We start from the raw sequence: 15045 nt of genomic DNA, 5'->3' as shown, positions 1-15045 counted from the left end.
AAAACTAACAAATACAATAGGGGCTACAGCCCTTTTGGGGCTTGGCCCCCAAAAAAACATAAAACTTTCTTTAGAAACCATTAAAAGTGAAATTCCATTTATTATTAACAGTTTTCGAGAAAAGCAAAAAACTTGTCACATTAATATAAAATGAACCTCAAGAACCTCAAGTGTGTGTTTCAGCTGTTTTTAACGGTTTTACAACATGTAAAACAATTCAAATTAGATGGAGAGTGACTGTTCAGGTCATAGCACAAATTTTCAATTGGATTCAAGTATGTGTCTAGAATACTAACTATAACCCAATAACTTTATAGTTTTGAAGTGTAGTTTGTTCAACTGTCATGTGAGAAAGTAACTAACTCAAATTTCTGGCTGACTGAAACAAGGATTTGCATGCATTGGGCTTAATCCATTTGGGCCTTGATGCCAACAAACATTCCAGTTCCACCATCTGAAAAAGAAATCCCACAAACATGACACTGCCACCGAGGCAGATTAGGTGTTAACTGGTACTGGGTTGTATTTTTCACCAAACATAGTGCTTTGCTTTTAAGCCAAAGAACTTAATTCTTGTCAGACTACAAAATTTACTACCAAAATATTTCAGGTTTTGTCCCATGGCTTTTACATGATTTAATGCCGGCCTTTCTCAGAAATGTCTTTCTCCTAGGCACTGTCCCAGAGCTGAATCTCAAGTGGTGAAGAGGCTGTTGCTATCAGGACAGTTTCTCTGATGTCAGCCAAATAGCTCTTCAACTCAGTCATTGTTTTGCTGTTCCTTTGGTCAATTCTCTGAAAAGTCATTGTCTGGTTGCTCAGTTTGTCAGGATGGCATGGCTCTGGTAGTTGGCTATATTGCTATTTACTTGTTAACTTGTCTTTCTAATCTTTATAGGGGTCATACATTATTTTATCTTTCCCTGACATCCTTGAGGAAATGTGTCAAATCTACAATGAAAAGAAGTGGCAAGTGGAATGTCCATGAAATACATTGAAAAATTTTCTTTCAGGCTATTTTCTATCTTTTTTTTTCTTTCATTTTTCTTTTTATCAAATTGCTTTTAGTATACGCCCTTACCTGATAGGCTAATTTACAAGGTAGCATAAATTTGAATTTGACTAACACAGTAACATTTCTTCTTTTTCAATTATACTGCATACAACAGCCTTCAGGAAGTACAATTAAATAGCTGTAGCGATTAAAGGGACAGTCCACCATTCCAAACCTTTACGACTGATTTTCTTTGGTGGAAAACACAATATATTGGGGGGGGGATGAAAGTCAGTGGGGTCCAGTGTAGTTTGGACCCCAATGTTCTTTGAAATATCTTCTTTTGTGTTCCACAGAAGAAAGGAAATCACTAAGGTTTGAATTATTACTTATACCTAATATTAAGTATTAGATATAAGTATCAGATCCAACACTATTACACAAAAATATAGACAGTTAAGCATGAAAAGGTGCAGATTTCATTCATCCCTGTAGCATTAGTATGTCAGGATGGGCTTAAGGCCACAGAAGTGCTGACACACACCCTCATTCATCACGTTACCCTCAAGGTGTCCAGTAAATGAAATCACTCTTTCTGTCAATCACACATGCACACCAAATGTCGGCCCTTCAGAAAAGGGTGAAAAGGGGTGGGTAAGTAGAGGGGGAGGGATGGAGACAAGCTATAATCTATAGGGAATGTTATTTAATAAGGATTGAATCCATTCTTTAACCACAAGTACTCTTCAGCTACTTTTTAAGTGGCCATCATTTTTCCCCACAGAACGAGGTTATCTTAAATGTAACAATCTATTCAAGAAAAAAAAAAATTCAGCAATCAGTTCAATTGTTAAACTTTATCCAACTAACTCAGACACATGCATAAGAGAAAAATTGTATAGGGTCTACGAAACAGGTCTAAGAAAATTGAGCTTGATGGACAACTAGACAAACAATTTGTACAACAAAAGCACAATTTACTTGAAGAAAAGAGAATTACATTATGTAATATAGAAATAAGTTCTGCTCCACTTATTAGATAAATGGTGTTTCAAGATATTTGAAATGTTTTGCCATTTGCATCACTCCCCTTGTCCACATTTGATCCTGGATTGATATTCTTTTTCGTTGGCAAAAATGAACAATATCTTTTACTATTATGTCTGAAATGTCAGTTATTCATTATTAATTTGTTTTTTGTTGACCTACTGCACAAAAACTGACGATTCTGAATTTGAATAACAGCAGGTCAATTAGCAGCATCTAGTGATTCTCTAGAAAAATCACAAAATGTGTCCTGCAGTCAAAGAAAGATAAGACCGTTTTCTCCATCAAACTTCACATAGTGCTATTGCATTACAGGGCAAATATTCTCCTTACCTTCTCAATCCCTCTTTCTTATCGTCTCGGCTCAGACACATATCCAGATGTTTATTAATGTGCTGTTCGGGCACACACACCTCACAGACAGGACATTCCACTGCAACAAATAGATTAAAAGGATTTAAAGATATATATAATGCACTTACTGTGAAAAAAAAAGCATTAGGAGACAACCAGGGTTTTTTTCTTAGACAATAGACAAAAATTACAGTGTATTAGACTGAATAAAAACATTTTTTTCAAATCCAATTATTATTATTTCCTATATTTAACCAGGAGAAATCACATTGAGATATTCCTATCTCTTCTTCCGTAGAGACCTGGTCAAGACGGCAGCACATAAAGTGAGAGAATCACAAAATGACAATACCACAATTTACACATTCAAGAACTAAATATATAGTAACAAAATCAAGAAAAACAATTACAAGTGTTCTTTATTTTTAACATTTAACTAATATGCATGTTTATACCAAACATACAATATAAATGCAATAAAATGGCATATGTGGCATTAGTTACCTTTAACCACCGGCTTAATGCTTTGTGATGTGGAAGGAAACACTGATATATCCATCTTCTCCTCTTTTACCATTGCAGTTTCCTCCACACTTTCTAGTTTGATGGTGCCTGGCTGTTGTAAGCACAGCTCCACTGGTTCTGATTTGACTGGGGTCATGGTGGTCTTCTTTTGGAAAAAATGACTGAGGGTGCTTGCTTCCTTTTTGATGCCCTTCTGTCTCGCTGCTTTGCCTTTGATCATCATAGCTGGGGTTTGAGGTGAAATAGGGGGTGATTCCAGATTTGAGTGACACAACTTTTGCCTGGAGATGGAGAGTTACAAACAACATGTTCATAAAAGTGTGAATGCTGACAATGGTGTTGGAGTTTCTGGTTAACTCATATTATTATTTTAATCATATTATGAAACATTACTAGGCCTATATTTAAATTAGATTTAGTCATGTTAACATAAGTTTGACATAAGTAACATAAATTGACACTTTATATATATACTTTGGCCATTAAAAAAATAGTTATTCTATAAACTGGAATTGTGCCATATACACTAGCTTTTTAAACGCTTTTGAAAAGTCTCTTATGCTCACTAAGGCTTCATTTATTTGATCAATAATATAGTACAAAAGAGTAATATTGTGAAATATTACAATTTAATTTAACAGTTTTCTATTTTAATATATTTTAAAATGTACATTATTCCTGTGATGGCAAAGCTGAATGTTCAGCATCATTACTCCAGTCTTCAGTGTCACATGATCCTTCAGAAATAATTCTAATGATGATTTGGCGCTCAAGAAACATTTCTAATTATAGACGCTGAAAACGATTGTGCTGATTAATAGTTTTGTGCAAACTGTGATACATTTTTTTCATGACTCTTTGATGAACAAAGTTCAAAAGAACAGCATTTAATGTATTTGAAATAGAAACAAAATAAAAGTCTTTACTGTCACTTTTGATAAATTTAATGCACACTTTACTGACCCCAAACTTTTGAGCGGTATTTGTATTCAAAGCAATTATAAACCACATTTTACACCTAAGTGCTCTATCCCACAATTACAGCGATAAAAGGGTCATCCACGTACTTTGGGTCATAAGGTATATGCAAGTCACATACAATATCTAATATCAAAAATAAAAATAAAATATAAAAACACATTCTAAGACGATAAACTGGGCCAAGGACACAAAAAAAAAGCTGTTTGAGCGTCCTTCATCTGAGACACTAAGGTGACAATTTGTCAGTTAAAGTGTTTTTGACAGCAATACTGTGCTTCTCTGTACAATGTGTAAGCCTTTGAATATATCCCCTTCCCCACTGAGGGAGAGTGAGAGACGAAATAGTGAAAAATAATTTGAGGGGACGACAGAAGTGCAGAAGGAGCGAGAAAGAGAAAAAGAGTACATAAAAGGAAGTGTGAGAGAGAGTGAATGCATGCAGGCAAGCACCTGTCGGTTTCGCAATTCCAGTGGAAATGTGGAAAGCCAACAAACGCAGTGAGTGGCTGTGAGGCCATTACAGAGCCATAAAGTGGAGTCAATGAGGTGTGCAAACGCCACTTTCCATATTGAAACCTTTTATTTCTCTTTGTTTGACCGTTAGTCCACATATATGCACACAAAATTAAACGTTTAAGAAAAAGAAACAAGGTGTCCCAATTGGTATTAAAGTGGTTGTGACCATTTTTGGTCTACATTAACATCTGAAGAGTGACATCAGTTTTCCTCCTTATGTGTCAATGCTATTAGAAAAGATCTAACATCTCATCAAACCCACAAACTAAAAAAGGAAATAAAATCCAATCTTCACCCATTACCCTAAGAAAAAAGGAGAGATAAAGCCTCAATCCCCATCTTCCTGTTAAGCTAAAAATGAGATTTAATACATGTTCTGAAAGCTCCATTTATAGGATGGAACCGTGACTGATGTTATTAAAAACTCACTATGTGGATCTACTGTATATCCCAAAATAATACCTCTGGCCCCTGAACGAATTAACAAATGTGCTTTTGTAGGTTCTTTGCAGTCAGTTGAGAGTAAATGAAAATGTCAAGAAAGATTGTAAAACAAGAGCCGAACAGCCTAAATACCAGGATTCAGGATGCGCATTTTATGCACTGATTATAGGCAAAATTGGGAAAATGTGTTCAAAGAGTATGTGTGTAATATGTGCTTCTGAAATATCATCATGTGTAAATTATGCCACTGGGTGCACACTGTTACTCGTTTTACATGTAAACAGGCGGTTTTTGTAGAAGTCTTAAAGACACAGCAGCAAAAAAAGACAAAACATGATCAGACAGATGGTAGAAAATGGTTGTTTGGAGAAATAACCTTGACTAACCTAATAAAGGGACTGCATGCAAAAAAAAAAAAAAAATTATGATTTGATCCCTTAAACTTATAAACAACAAACTGTCCTAATTGCTTGGCCTTTCTTCAGTAATGCTTTTAAAATTCAATTGCAGTCTTGTACCTAAAGGCATAACTACCCACCCAGCCAGGACCATAAAAAACCTTCATGGACCCCTTCACAGAAAATCCTGTCTACTTTCAGTCCCCAAAGCACTGATGTGAATCTAGTAAGGCAAACTGAACCCACAGAGAAAATGCATTGCTGTAGTGAACCACATATGTTGCATAATCACCAGCACATTACAGCTAAGAAAACAGGACAAAGTGGAACAGCAGTTTTGAACAGGTTTATAAAGTATAGCCATGAATGAAGAGTATAACATCCCGGATTTAAGAATAAAAAGCCTACAAAGGCAGAAAAAACAACAGGCTTTTCCAGTTTGTATGGAAGTGAAAATTCATTCATTCAAAACTTGGATCTCTTTTGGAAGCTCCTTGATCTTGTGACAACAAGAGAAGGAAAAGTCAAAGACAATGAGCTTGCAACAGCAGTAGCTCAGACGGGTCGATATTCAGACCTGGAAACACAAGGCTAATTGCACTCATTGTGACAAAAAAGGTCTATAATATAGGGAGAAAACTAGCCTTCCCACTCAACTCAATGCCTGGCACAGGACAGCAGGAGATTGGAAATCTGCCATCTTTGCTAATGGGCACTACGCTTACCTAAAACATGATTATTCCACAAATTCTTTAAAAAAAAAAAAATACTATGAACTAGAGTTGCACGATTCTGGAAAAACTAGAAGATCAAAGATCTCTAAAATAGAGATCACAATTCACCCATGATTCTGAATAGACAACTACACTCAATAACATGTCATTTACAAGAGGTTCTGACAAAATGCTAATTTCTGCAGTCTATGAATATTTTGGCCCTCTATTGGTTAAACAAAACTGCATGCATTTTGTGGAAGATCATTGTTTTGGTTGTGCTTCGGCTCTGCGTGACTGTGTGGTTATGAGAATATGGTTAACCCTGCTCATAAAACATTCACTACTAGGCTTAAGAGATATAGCGATTTTAGATGGGAAGGATCTTAAGCTGACTAGCTGAAGACTTTACTTCATTAATAAACACGGTACTTCCTAGGAAAATAAATTCCAACACAGCGCTACAAAGCGCTATGAAATGAGCCTTCACAATATATAATGCTTTACAATGAACTTTGTTAGAGAGCGACATATGGCAATTTATCTGTCCAATAAAATACCTAACTCACTTCGCTCGCCTTTACATCATCATAAATCCCTAAGTTCTCGCCATATCAGAAAAGCCAAGCCAATGTTGATTTTCGTTTTATTACAAGCTCTGTCGTGCTCTCTCTTTGCTAGTAGACTCTCCTCTGTTTAGCCGTTTTTTTACATTTTATTTAATTTTGATAGTACTGTGTTTTTATCAGAGTACTTTTGTGACAATTTGAATTACTGTAAACTAAATAGCCTAATGATACTGTGTGGTTGAAAAGACCACAGCTTTGTGACGCTGTTTCATACCTATACATGACAACTGCTCCCTCTGGATCAGCGCAGATATGAATGGTCCGCTGTGATCGTACTTGTCAAAGGTTTAATAGACAGACAAATCATTCTCATTTAGGAATAAGATCCCGTGGATGTTTGAATCGAGATTGTGATCTTTTAAAATTCAATACTATGTACACATATATGAATGTAATAAATCACAAAAAGATATTCTACCCAAGATACACTACCCAAAGAAAGGCAAAAAAAACAAAAAAACAATGCTATGTCTAAACCAAAGGCCTTAACAACTGTCCCCAATGCCCTGTCCTAAAAGATGACACATGCCTTTGACATCATCACTCTGAGAAAACAGGAAATTAAAACACTGTCCCATAAGGCATCTTTCTCTTCATCCTGATGGCCATCTGAAACTCCACCATCCAACTATATTAGGCACATTCATGGGCAAACAACACGGAGGAGATTGATGGCACCTAGAGAGACTGATTTAAAAACTAATATCGCAAAAAACAACAAAAAAACAACTGTGCACTTAAAAGTCTTACTATAGGATAGTAGGTTTACAATACTATACTATACACACACACATACACACATACATACATACATACATACATACATACATATATATATCCATCCGTTCACAAGTTTGGGGTCGCTAAGATTTTTAATGTTTTTAAGAGTCTCTTCTGCTCACCAAAGCTGTGTTTATTTGATTAAAAATACAGTAAAAATTGTGAAATATTATTCCAGTGTAAATCAGTTGTTCTCTGTGTGAATATATAGTAAAGTGTAATTTATTCCTGTGATCAAAGCTGAATTTTCAGCATCATTACTCCAGTCTTCAGTGTCACATGATCCTTCAGAAATCATTCTGATATGATGATTTGATAATCAAGAAACATTTATGATTATTATCATTATCAGTGTTGAAAACAGTTCAGATTTCTGTGGAAACCGTCATACATTTTATTTCTCCGGATTCTTTGATGAATAGAAAGTTCAAAAGAACAACATTTATTTGAAATTGAATCTTTTGTAACATCATAAATGTCTTTAATGTCACTTTTGATCAATTTAATGTGTCCTTGATGAATAGGGTTGGGTATTGGTTGGGTTTTATCCGATACCAGTACCTACTCGGTATTTTTTAAACGGTTCCGGTGCTTAAACGGTTCTTGAACCGGTACTTAAGAAAACGAAACCGCACACAGTTTATAAAAAATAATTGTCTGTTTGTCCGTGTGTCCAAGTGTCCAAACTGGACACAATATTAACTTAAATCTTTAAAGATTTTCTGATTTCTGATTAAATGAAAAATTGCGCCGTTAATAGGCTACTGCATGTAGCCTAAAACACTTAAGTTAAGATCAAAATTTTGTCTTCTCATATTATGACTTTTACTTTAAAACAGAGAAATATCTGACACTGAGCAGAAATATTTAACACACACACACAGTATAGCCTCATATAAATATAGCCTACTTCATATACTTCATACTTGATATGCAAGATTTGCAGTTGGCATTAAAATACTAGACTTACCATGTCCACAACGACACTGGCAGCTGGACTTGAACTTTCGTCAAGCGTGTCAGAGGTTTTGGGTTCTAATCCGCATTCGTACAGTTTTTTATTTATTTTATTTTTATTTTATTTTTAAACCGATTATGCTCATCAGTGGTTGTATATCAAGCAGGGACACGTTTGTGTGCATTATGTTTTGTGTTTTTACCAGAACGAATAGAGTCTCCGCAACGTATTGAAGCGCGCGTCCGAGTAAAGATGGTGCGGCGTGTGCACGAGCCAGACGAGAAAACACTGTATCAGCGCCACTGATCACAGCGGCAACGAGCACTTTGATCACTTGATTTAAAAAACACATTTCAGCGCTAGATTGTCTCTTATTTAACAAACGAACGAAATGAATGCTCTGCTGTTTAACTGGAGATGTTTTATTATTCTTACTGACCCCAAACTTGTGAACGGTAGTGTATACACGCACACATTTCTTGTCAATTTATTTTCAATTTCCTCAGGTAAATTGAAGACTTTGTATGTCTGTATGTCTACAGTCTGAGAACTTAAGACTCTTTGGAGAGAAACATGGCTTCCTTGAGTCCTGCAGCAGGTGAAGTATGCCAAAGATATAGACCTGAATATTGAAAATAAAAACCCACTTGATTGTTAAAGGAAATCCCAAATCTCATGGCAGACTAGGACATTAGGTCAAATGAATAACTTTTTCAAGTTTGTCACGAGATGGAAGACACTGCATTCAATAAAGGACTAACATTAATTCTTAAGTAAATCTCATAATTCTAATAAATTAGCTGATTTTCTGATACCTTCAGGCAAGTTCTTAAACTTTAAAGTATCCTTTCATTAATGGATTTAGAGTTACGCTGTCAGGGATAGTAGTTTCATGCACATGGCAGAACAGAAGCATAAGTTTATATAGGCATAAGAACAACATTTGTAGTGCCAATTCACAGAAACTCCTGTGACCAAACATATTTTGGCAGTCAATCAGCATGTCTGGGACTTTGTAGCTGAATCTTAATCAATGTTACAAAGACAAAAAAAAATTTGAATGGTATTCATCAGATTATGTAGTTTTACGTGGAATTTATGTAGTTTTAAAGGTATTTATAATTAATAATAGTTTATTTCTTTTTAATAAGTCACTCATTGGATTCTATTCATAGTCATGTCTACCAACATATTCCAATAAGAGAAGTCTCTAAATATGCAGAGTGACACATGCACCAGATTCAAACTTTACCTTCTGAGATTAAATCCTTGAGCAAATGAAGACTGAATATGACCTCACACTCTGTCAATATATCAAAAATGGACCAATATCAAAGTATTTTCTATTGAATATAAAGCAATTAATTTTTCCTGTTCAATTTTATCTCAACCCATTAATTAACCCCCAAATGACTTTCAATCAGACTGATATTCAGGCCAACAATTTTTTTGCAACAGCAGTTCTGAATTCGTCAGAAAAATCTAGAGTTCTGCAGAAATTAAATCGCAAATCATTCACAGAGTGATCAAGCCTTACTTTTTTTCAAAATTAAAATATAACCTTGTATGAAAATACCATATAAAAAGTTAATGCAGGATTTAAAATTGTTTTGCAAGACATAAGGGCACAAATTTAGTAGAAAATGTGACCGTTTCATTGACCGTGTGAAAAAACGCTTTTTTTTTTTTCAACATCGCGGCATATTACGTCACGAGAGGGAGTCGTTTGCCGGACTCTGCGTTCGCTCAGTGCAGAGTAGGTTCGTATTCAGTAGGAGCCGTCGTGATTCAGTGTTTTCGGTGGTTATTGTATTTCAATTTATCATCGTCATTGTAAATTATTGTGAATTATTGTGAATTATGGCCTGTCAGGACTTCAAGTCCACAGGTTTCCGAACAAGAAAAAGGATGGTGCGATCTTCCGTGCCTGGGTGCGTTTTGTGCAGGTGAAGAGACGGGACTTCACTTCTGCATCTGCTTCGAAAAATGCGGTTATGTGTAGCGTTCACTATAGACCGGATTATTATAATCCCGGCGATATGATGGAGTTCAACGTGGGATGCCAAAGCAAGAACCAAGTGAGACTCCAGGCTGGTGAGGTTCCTTCAGTGTACACTCACTCACAGCACCGCCGGTGGGAAACATGATTGGTCACTGATCCGTCAGAGATCACTTATTGTACTTCTGTTTTACAAAATGTGCCTTGTCTTACTTTAATTCATGAACATATCTTACATAAACTTGTAATGTAATGCATTTATGTGTTTGTTATTAGTCTGAAGCCAAAACTTATTATTATCATATATAGTTCTAGAATTCATTTCCAATCTGTACAAAACCACTTTAATGTTTGTGTTGGCTGTTTCTACATATAAAGTTTTTATACAGTAAGACAGTTGTGATTATTTTTGTATTCATTGTCAACAAAATGGGGCCATTCAAAGCCTTTATAAAGTCCCTCTTCCTCTGGAAACTGTCTCCTAATGGCTGACACAACACATGCAGGTAACTAGCTCCAATACTAGCTTTGCTATTATTGCCTGATACATGATGATAATCTGTACAATATTGCGATCTGAGCAGAGTGTTATACATATCGTCGGCTAACGTGGATATAGGCCTCCATAAGCTAACACAGGTCTCTCACCAAGACACCTGCCCTGTTCTCCTCACACCACAACTCAATTTGTCTCCTCTGACCATTGTTCTGTCTAATCCTGGCCTGTCCCTGGCTCTCTTGGCCGCATAACAGGCTCATAATTGACCCTTCGCTAAGCCACGCCCGAAAACCACCACAGGCCAATCGTGGCTTAGCAACCGTAACTAGGCGCAGGAGGTCTGGCAAGCTTTCGAGCGAGGGAAACATGCTGAAGCGTTTTGCGTATGGATTGTGCAAATCTGATACCCGGTATCCTAAAAGTTTGGACGGGGTGGTGGATTTTGTTCCCTTCCCGAAACCTAAAACCCAAGGGGAGAAATGCCGGGCGTCATCTTCATTTATATAGCGCTTTTAACAATGTAGATTGTTCCAAAGCAGCTTTACATTGATAATAGGAAATTTAAAGTAAAGTGTTTTGGCTTTATAGCAGCTCTAGAATAAAGTTATTGTCCAGCTCGTGGATCAAGCAGTGTGATTAAAGGTAAGACAGAGGCTCACTGACATAATTTACTTCAAAATATATTTCAGCATTTTGTTAATCGACGGCTTAACTAGTAACTTAACATTACCCCAGTCCGATCGTGACTCTCCCGGTGTTAGTTCTAGTAAAAGTAAAAGGTAGTTAGTAAAAGGAGGGAACATCAGGGGGCTTGCCGGAGATCTCCAAGGAAAAGGCTGGTATGCAAACTTAATCAGTTCATAACAGTAGTCACTTATGTGACCCACGACGCGTGAGCAGTAGCCTGGCGCGCTAAAAATATAAGCGGGAGAATGTTATCATTGCAAAGTGGTCAGGCTAATGTCTTGTGTTTATTCCACAATACTTATGGATAAGCTGTTTGATTTATAAATATTAGAATATTTTCAAGTTTCACTTAACTGTTACCCTGCTGTGCATGAACATAGCTGTTCCTCAATTTGTGTGTTTCCCATTTGAATGGTCAGCGTATGAGGCGGCTGCTGCTTGCGCTGAGACCTACAGTATAGAGCTGGTAAGTCCCGCCCCTTCCGCTAACCCCACTGGACCTCTAGATTGAAAAATCGTCAATGCAAGTGAATGTGAGAAAATAATTATTTTCTGGTCCCGTTTGAATTGTGCCATGAATGTGAACATATGTTGTCTGTGAATTTTTTATATAATTTTTCGTGTGAAGAATGCTACAATTTAGCGGGTAGAAGTTTGATACGGTTAGACTTTGTGTGAGAGCACTTTGTGGACTACAACATCCGTTTTATCCAGCGATTCCTAGTTTTTACATCAGACGGGAATCTGAAGAAAGAACAGCCCATTTGGTTTGAATGGTGACATTTGGGTACAAAACACACAGGCATCTCGATCTGTCTCCATAGATTATCGCAGCATTAGCACCGTGATTTGACAAGTGGAGGGAAAATGTGTTATGGGGTGACGTCATATAGGCGACATGTAGTCTTTCTCGTTATGTCTTTTCCACAACTGCTAGCCAAAGAATCGTACAATATACTGTCAAACTCGTAACATGAAAAATTATATTAAAAAATTCACAGACAACATATGTTCACATTCATGGCACAATTCAAACGGGACCAGAAAATAATTATTTTCTCACATTCACTTGCATTGACGATTTTTCAATCTAGAGGTCCAGTGGGGTTTTACGGATGGGCGGGACTTACCAGCTCTATAGGCTTTAGCTTCAATTTTGATGAAATTATTCTCTAATCGGTTGCATCATGGATATATCCCTCGAATGCATACTGCAGTCCCTTTTGTCTTGCTCTCCCAGATTTTCACCTGTTCGCCAAAAATGACTAATTATCTCCTTGGGAATGTCTGACACCTGTGTATTCATACTGTAATAGACGTGCCAGGCGCAAAAGCTTGACAGGCGTAGCAACAGTAACTAAGGAGGGCGGGGCTTAGCGAAGGGTCAATTATATGGCTGAGGTTGGTCATACGAACATTTACAATTTCCTCATCGTCCGAACGTCATTGCGATCCATTGCTTTCCTATTATTTACTTTAACCGCACTCCCTCCCGTTACATCACTTCCGGTTTGGCAGTTTTGAGATGCGGAAGTAAAATTCTCACAAAAACTACTCCAGAAGCATTAATAGGGTTTTTAAATTTTATATTTAAACATTACTATTTATTTATTTTATTCCATCATTATTATTTTTCTATACATTGACTCACTGGGTAGGCTACTCTAACCTGCAATATTCCCTTTAATATTTTACCATGTTTAAATCCATTTTGCATAATTCCAGATTTGCCACATAACAGTGTAAAAAAAACCCAGAACATACCCACAGATTCTAAATAAAAAGCAGCACTTACTGAAATAAATGCTTATATTTTAAAAAAATAAATAAACTTTACCTTGCTGATTGGAAGCTCTGAACTAAATCGTCTAATAATCTGTTGTTCCTCAGGTCTTGTTCTGTTGACGGCTGCAAGGAGAGTTTAACTAAGATTAATGGAAACTGTTTACTGAAAATATTAACTTAATTTAAATATTACAGACAGATAGGTTTGACTCGTTCATATTATTTTTTACATGATAGATAGATAGATAGATAGATAGATAGATAGACTCGAGTTCAGATTATTTTTACATGCTGACACTTACCGAGTTACAAACAGGACACAACAATTTAAAGGAGAAAAACTTCCGTATGCACAGAGAACAAACTGTTTGGAATACCAAAAAGAAAAGAAGCAATAATTTAGTATCTTGCTTTGAGAAATTATGTCAATTAAAACATCAAATGGATATAAACTGAACTGTAAAAGTGATATAATACGTACAGTTGTGTGAACACTGGGTCATCATGGTGATGTTGAGAAACTCAAAGCAGATAGGACATCGGAGGAGATTGTCCATGCTCTGATACACACACAAAATATACAAGATCTGATGTCAAACAAACCTGCATATCCCTCCTGACTACTGGACATTTATGACACTGAGCTTCGTGACATGTTCTCAATGATGTACAAAAACAAGCAATGCAATTTCAGGGAAGCAGTTGGCATGAAACAAGAACATAAGCACATCGGTGTGTATCTTATACACATGTGAGCAGCAGATAACACATTCGTAGCGGATAATCTTGTTTTAACAACAGGGCTAACGTTAAGCAAAGTTGAATATAAACGTACTTTGAGACATGACAGGTTCGGCGGTAAGTCCACTTCATTTAGCTGAGCCATTTACGCAAATTCCTGTGCTGTTATTAGCTTTAGTACGATAAAAAAAATCTGTACAAATTAATTAGAACTCCAGCTCTCTAGATAGCAACAATAAACTCCCGCGCATTGCCTAAACACTTCCTACAATATCGTCACTTCCGGTTGAATTACGTAACGTCAGTATGACACACGTTTGAAAAAAATACCATAGTAACCAACATTAAAGTAATTATGGTATTTTGACAGAAATTTTGATTGCCATTATGATTTTACTAAGGAAGGCATATTTGCAAAAGCCAGATGTTAAAATAGCCTAATAAAGATTAAAGTAATAAGGAACAGAATCCTTAAATTAGAATACAACATGCTTTAAAATGTAAATATTTTAATTAACAAATAATTTATGTTTTAGATATAAATATGCTTTTTTTTAAATAATTTGTATATTTGTGGAATTTTATTAAAATGGCCTTAGAGCTAAATAGTTGTTAGACCAGTGTTTCCCAACACTCTTCCTGGAGGCACACCAACACTACACATTTTCCAACTCTTCCTAATCAATCACACCTGAATCAACTCATCAGCTCCTTAGTAGACTCCAAGACCAAAAATATATGGGTCAGATAAGGGAGACATCCAAAATGTGTACTGTTGGTGTGCCTCCAGGAGCAGGGTTGGGAAACACTGTGTAGACCAGGGATAGGCAACTCCGGTCCTGGAGGGCCACTGTCCTGCAGAGTTTAGCTCCAACCCTAATTAAACACACCTGAACAAGGCAATCAATGTTTTCAGGATTACTAGATAGATACAGGCAGGTGAGTTTTTATCAGGGTTGAAGCTAAACTCTGCAGGACAGTGGCCCTCCAGGACC

The 15045-nt window shown here is 36.4% G+C and overlaps 1 protein-coding gene across 6 annotated transcripts in view; it reads right to left on the bottom strand.

The window, feature by feature from the left end:
* The window catches only part of rad18 (RAD18 E3 ubiquitin protein ligase), a 42010-nt gene extending 27251 nt beyond the window's left edge, over positions 1 to 14759 (bottom strand). For 4 of the 6 annotated variants that reach the window (XM_084426383.1, XM_084426378.1, XM_084426381.1 and 1 more), the window contains exons 1-6: positions 14145 to 14342; positions 13791 to 13869; positions 13612 to 13673; positions 13362 to 13432; positions 2900 to 3201; positions 2375 to 2474 (exon numbers count right to left, since the gene is read on the bottom strand). In XM_084426383.1, coding sequence (XP_084282509.1) covers positions 2375 to 2474; positions 2900 to 3201; positions 13362 to 13432; positions 13612 to 13673; positions 13791 to 13869; positions 14145 to 14195 — 665 coding nt within the window. In that variant the 5' untranslated portion in view covers positions 14196 to 14342. Of the gene's footprint in view, positions 1 to 2374; positions 2475 to 2899; positions 3202 to 13361; positions 13433 to 13611; positions 13674 to 13790; positions 13870 to 14144 lie in introns of all 6 variants that reach the window. The other 2 variants (XM_084426380.1, XM_084426379.1) reach the window with 1 other exon arrangement.
* Positions 14760 to 15045: the final 286 nt, after the last annotated feature.

Source organism: Rutilus rutilus, assembly GCF_951802725.1.
Source record: "Rutilus rutilus genome assembly, chromosome: 12".
Taxonomy (NCBI): Eukaryota; Metazoa; Chordata; class Actinopteri; order Cypriniformes; family Leuciscidae; genus Rutilus; species Rutilus rutilus.
This window is presented reverse-complemented; position numbering and strand designations above follow the sequence as displayed.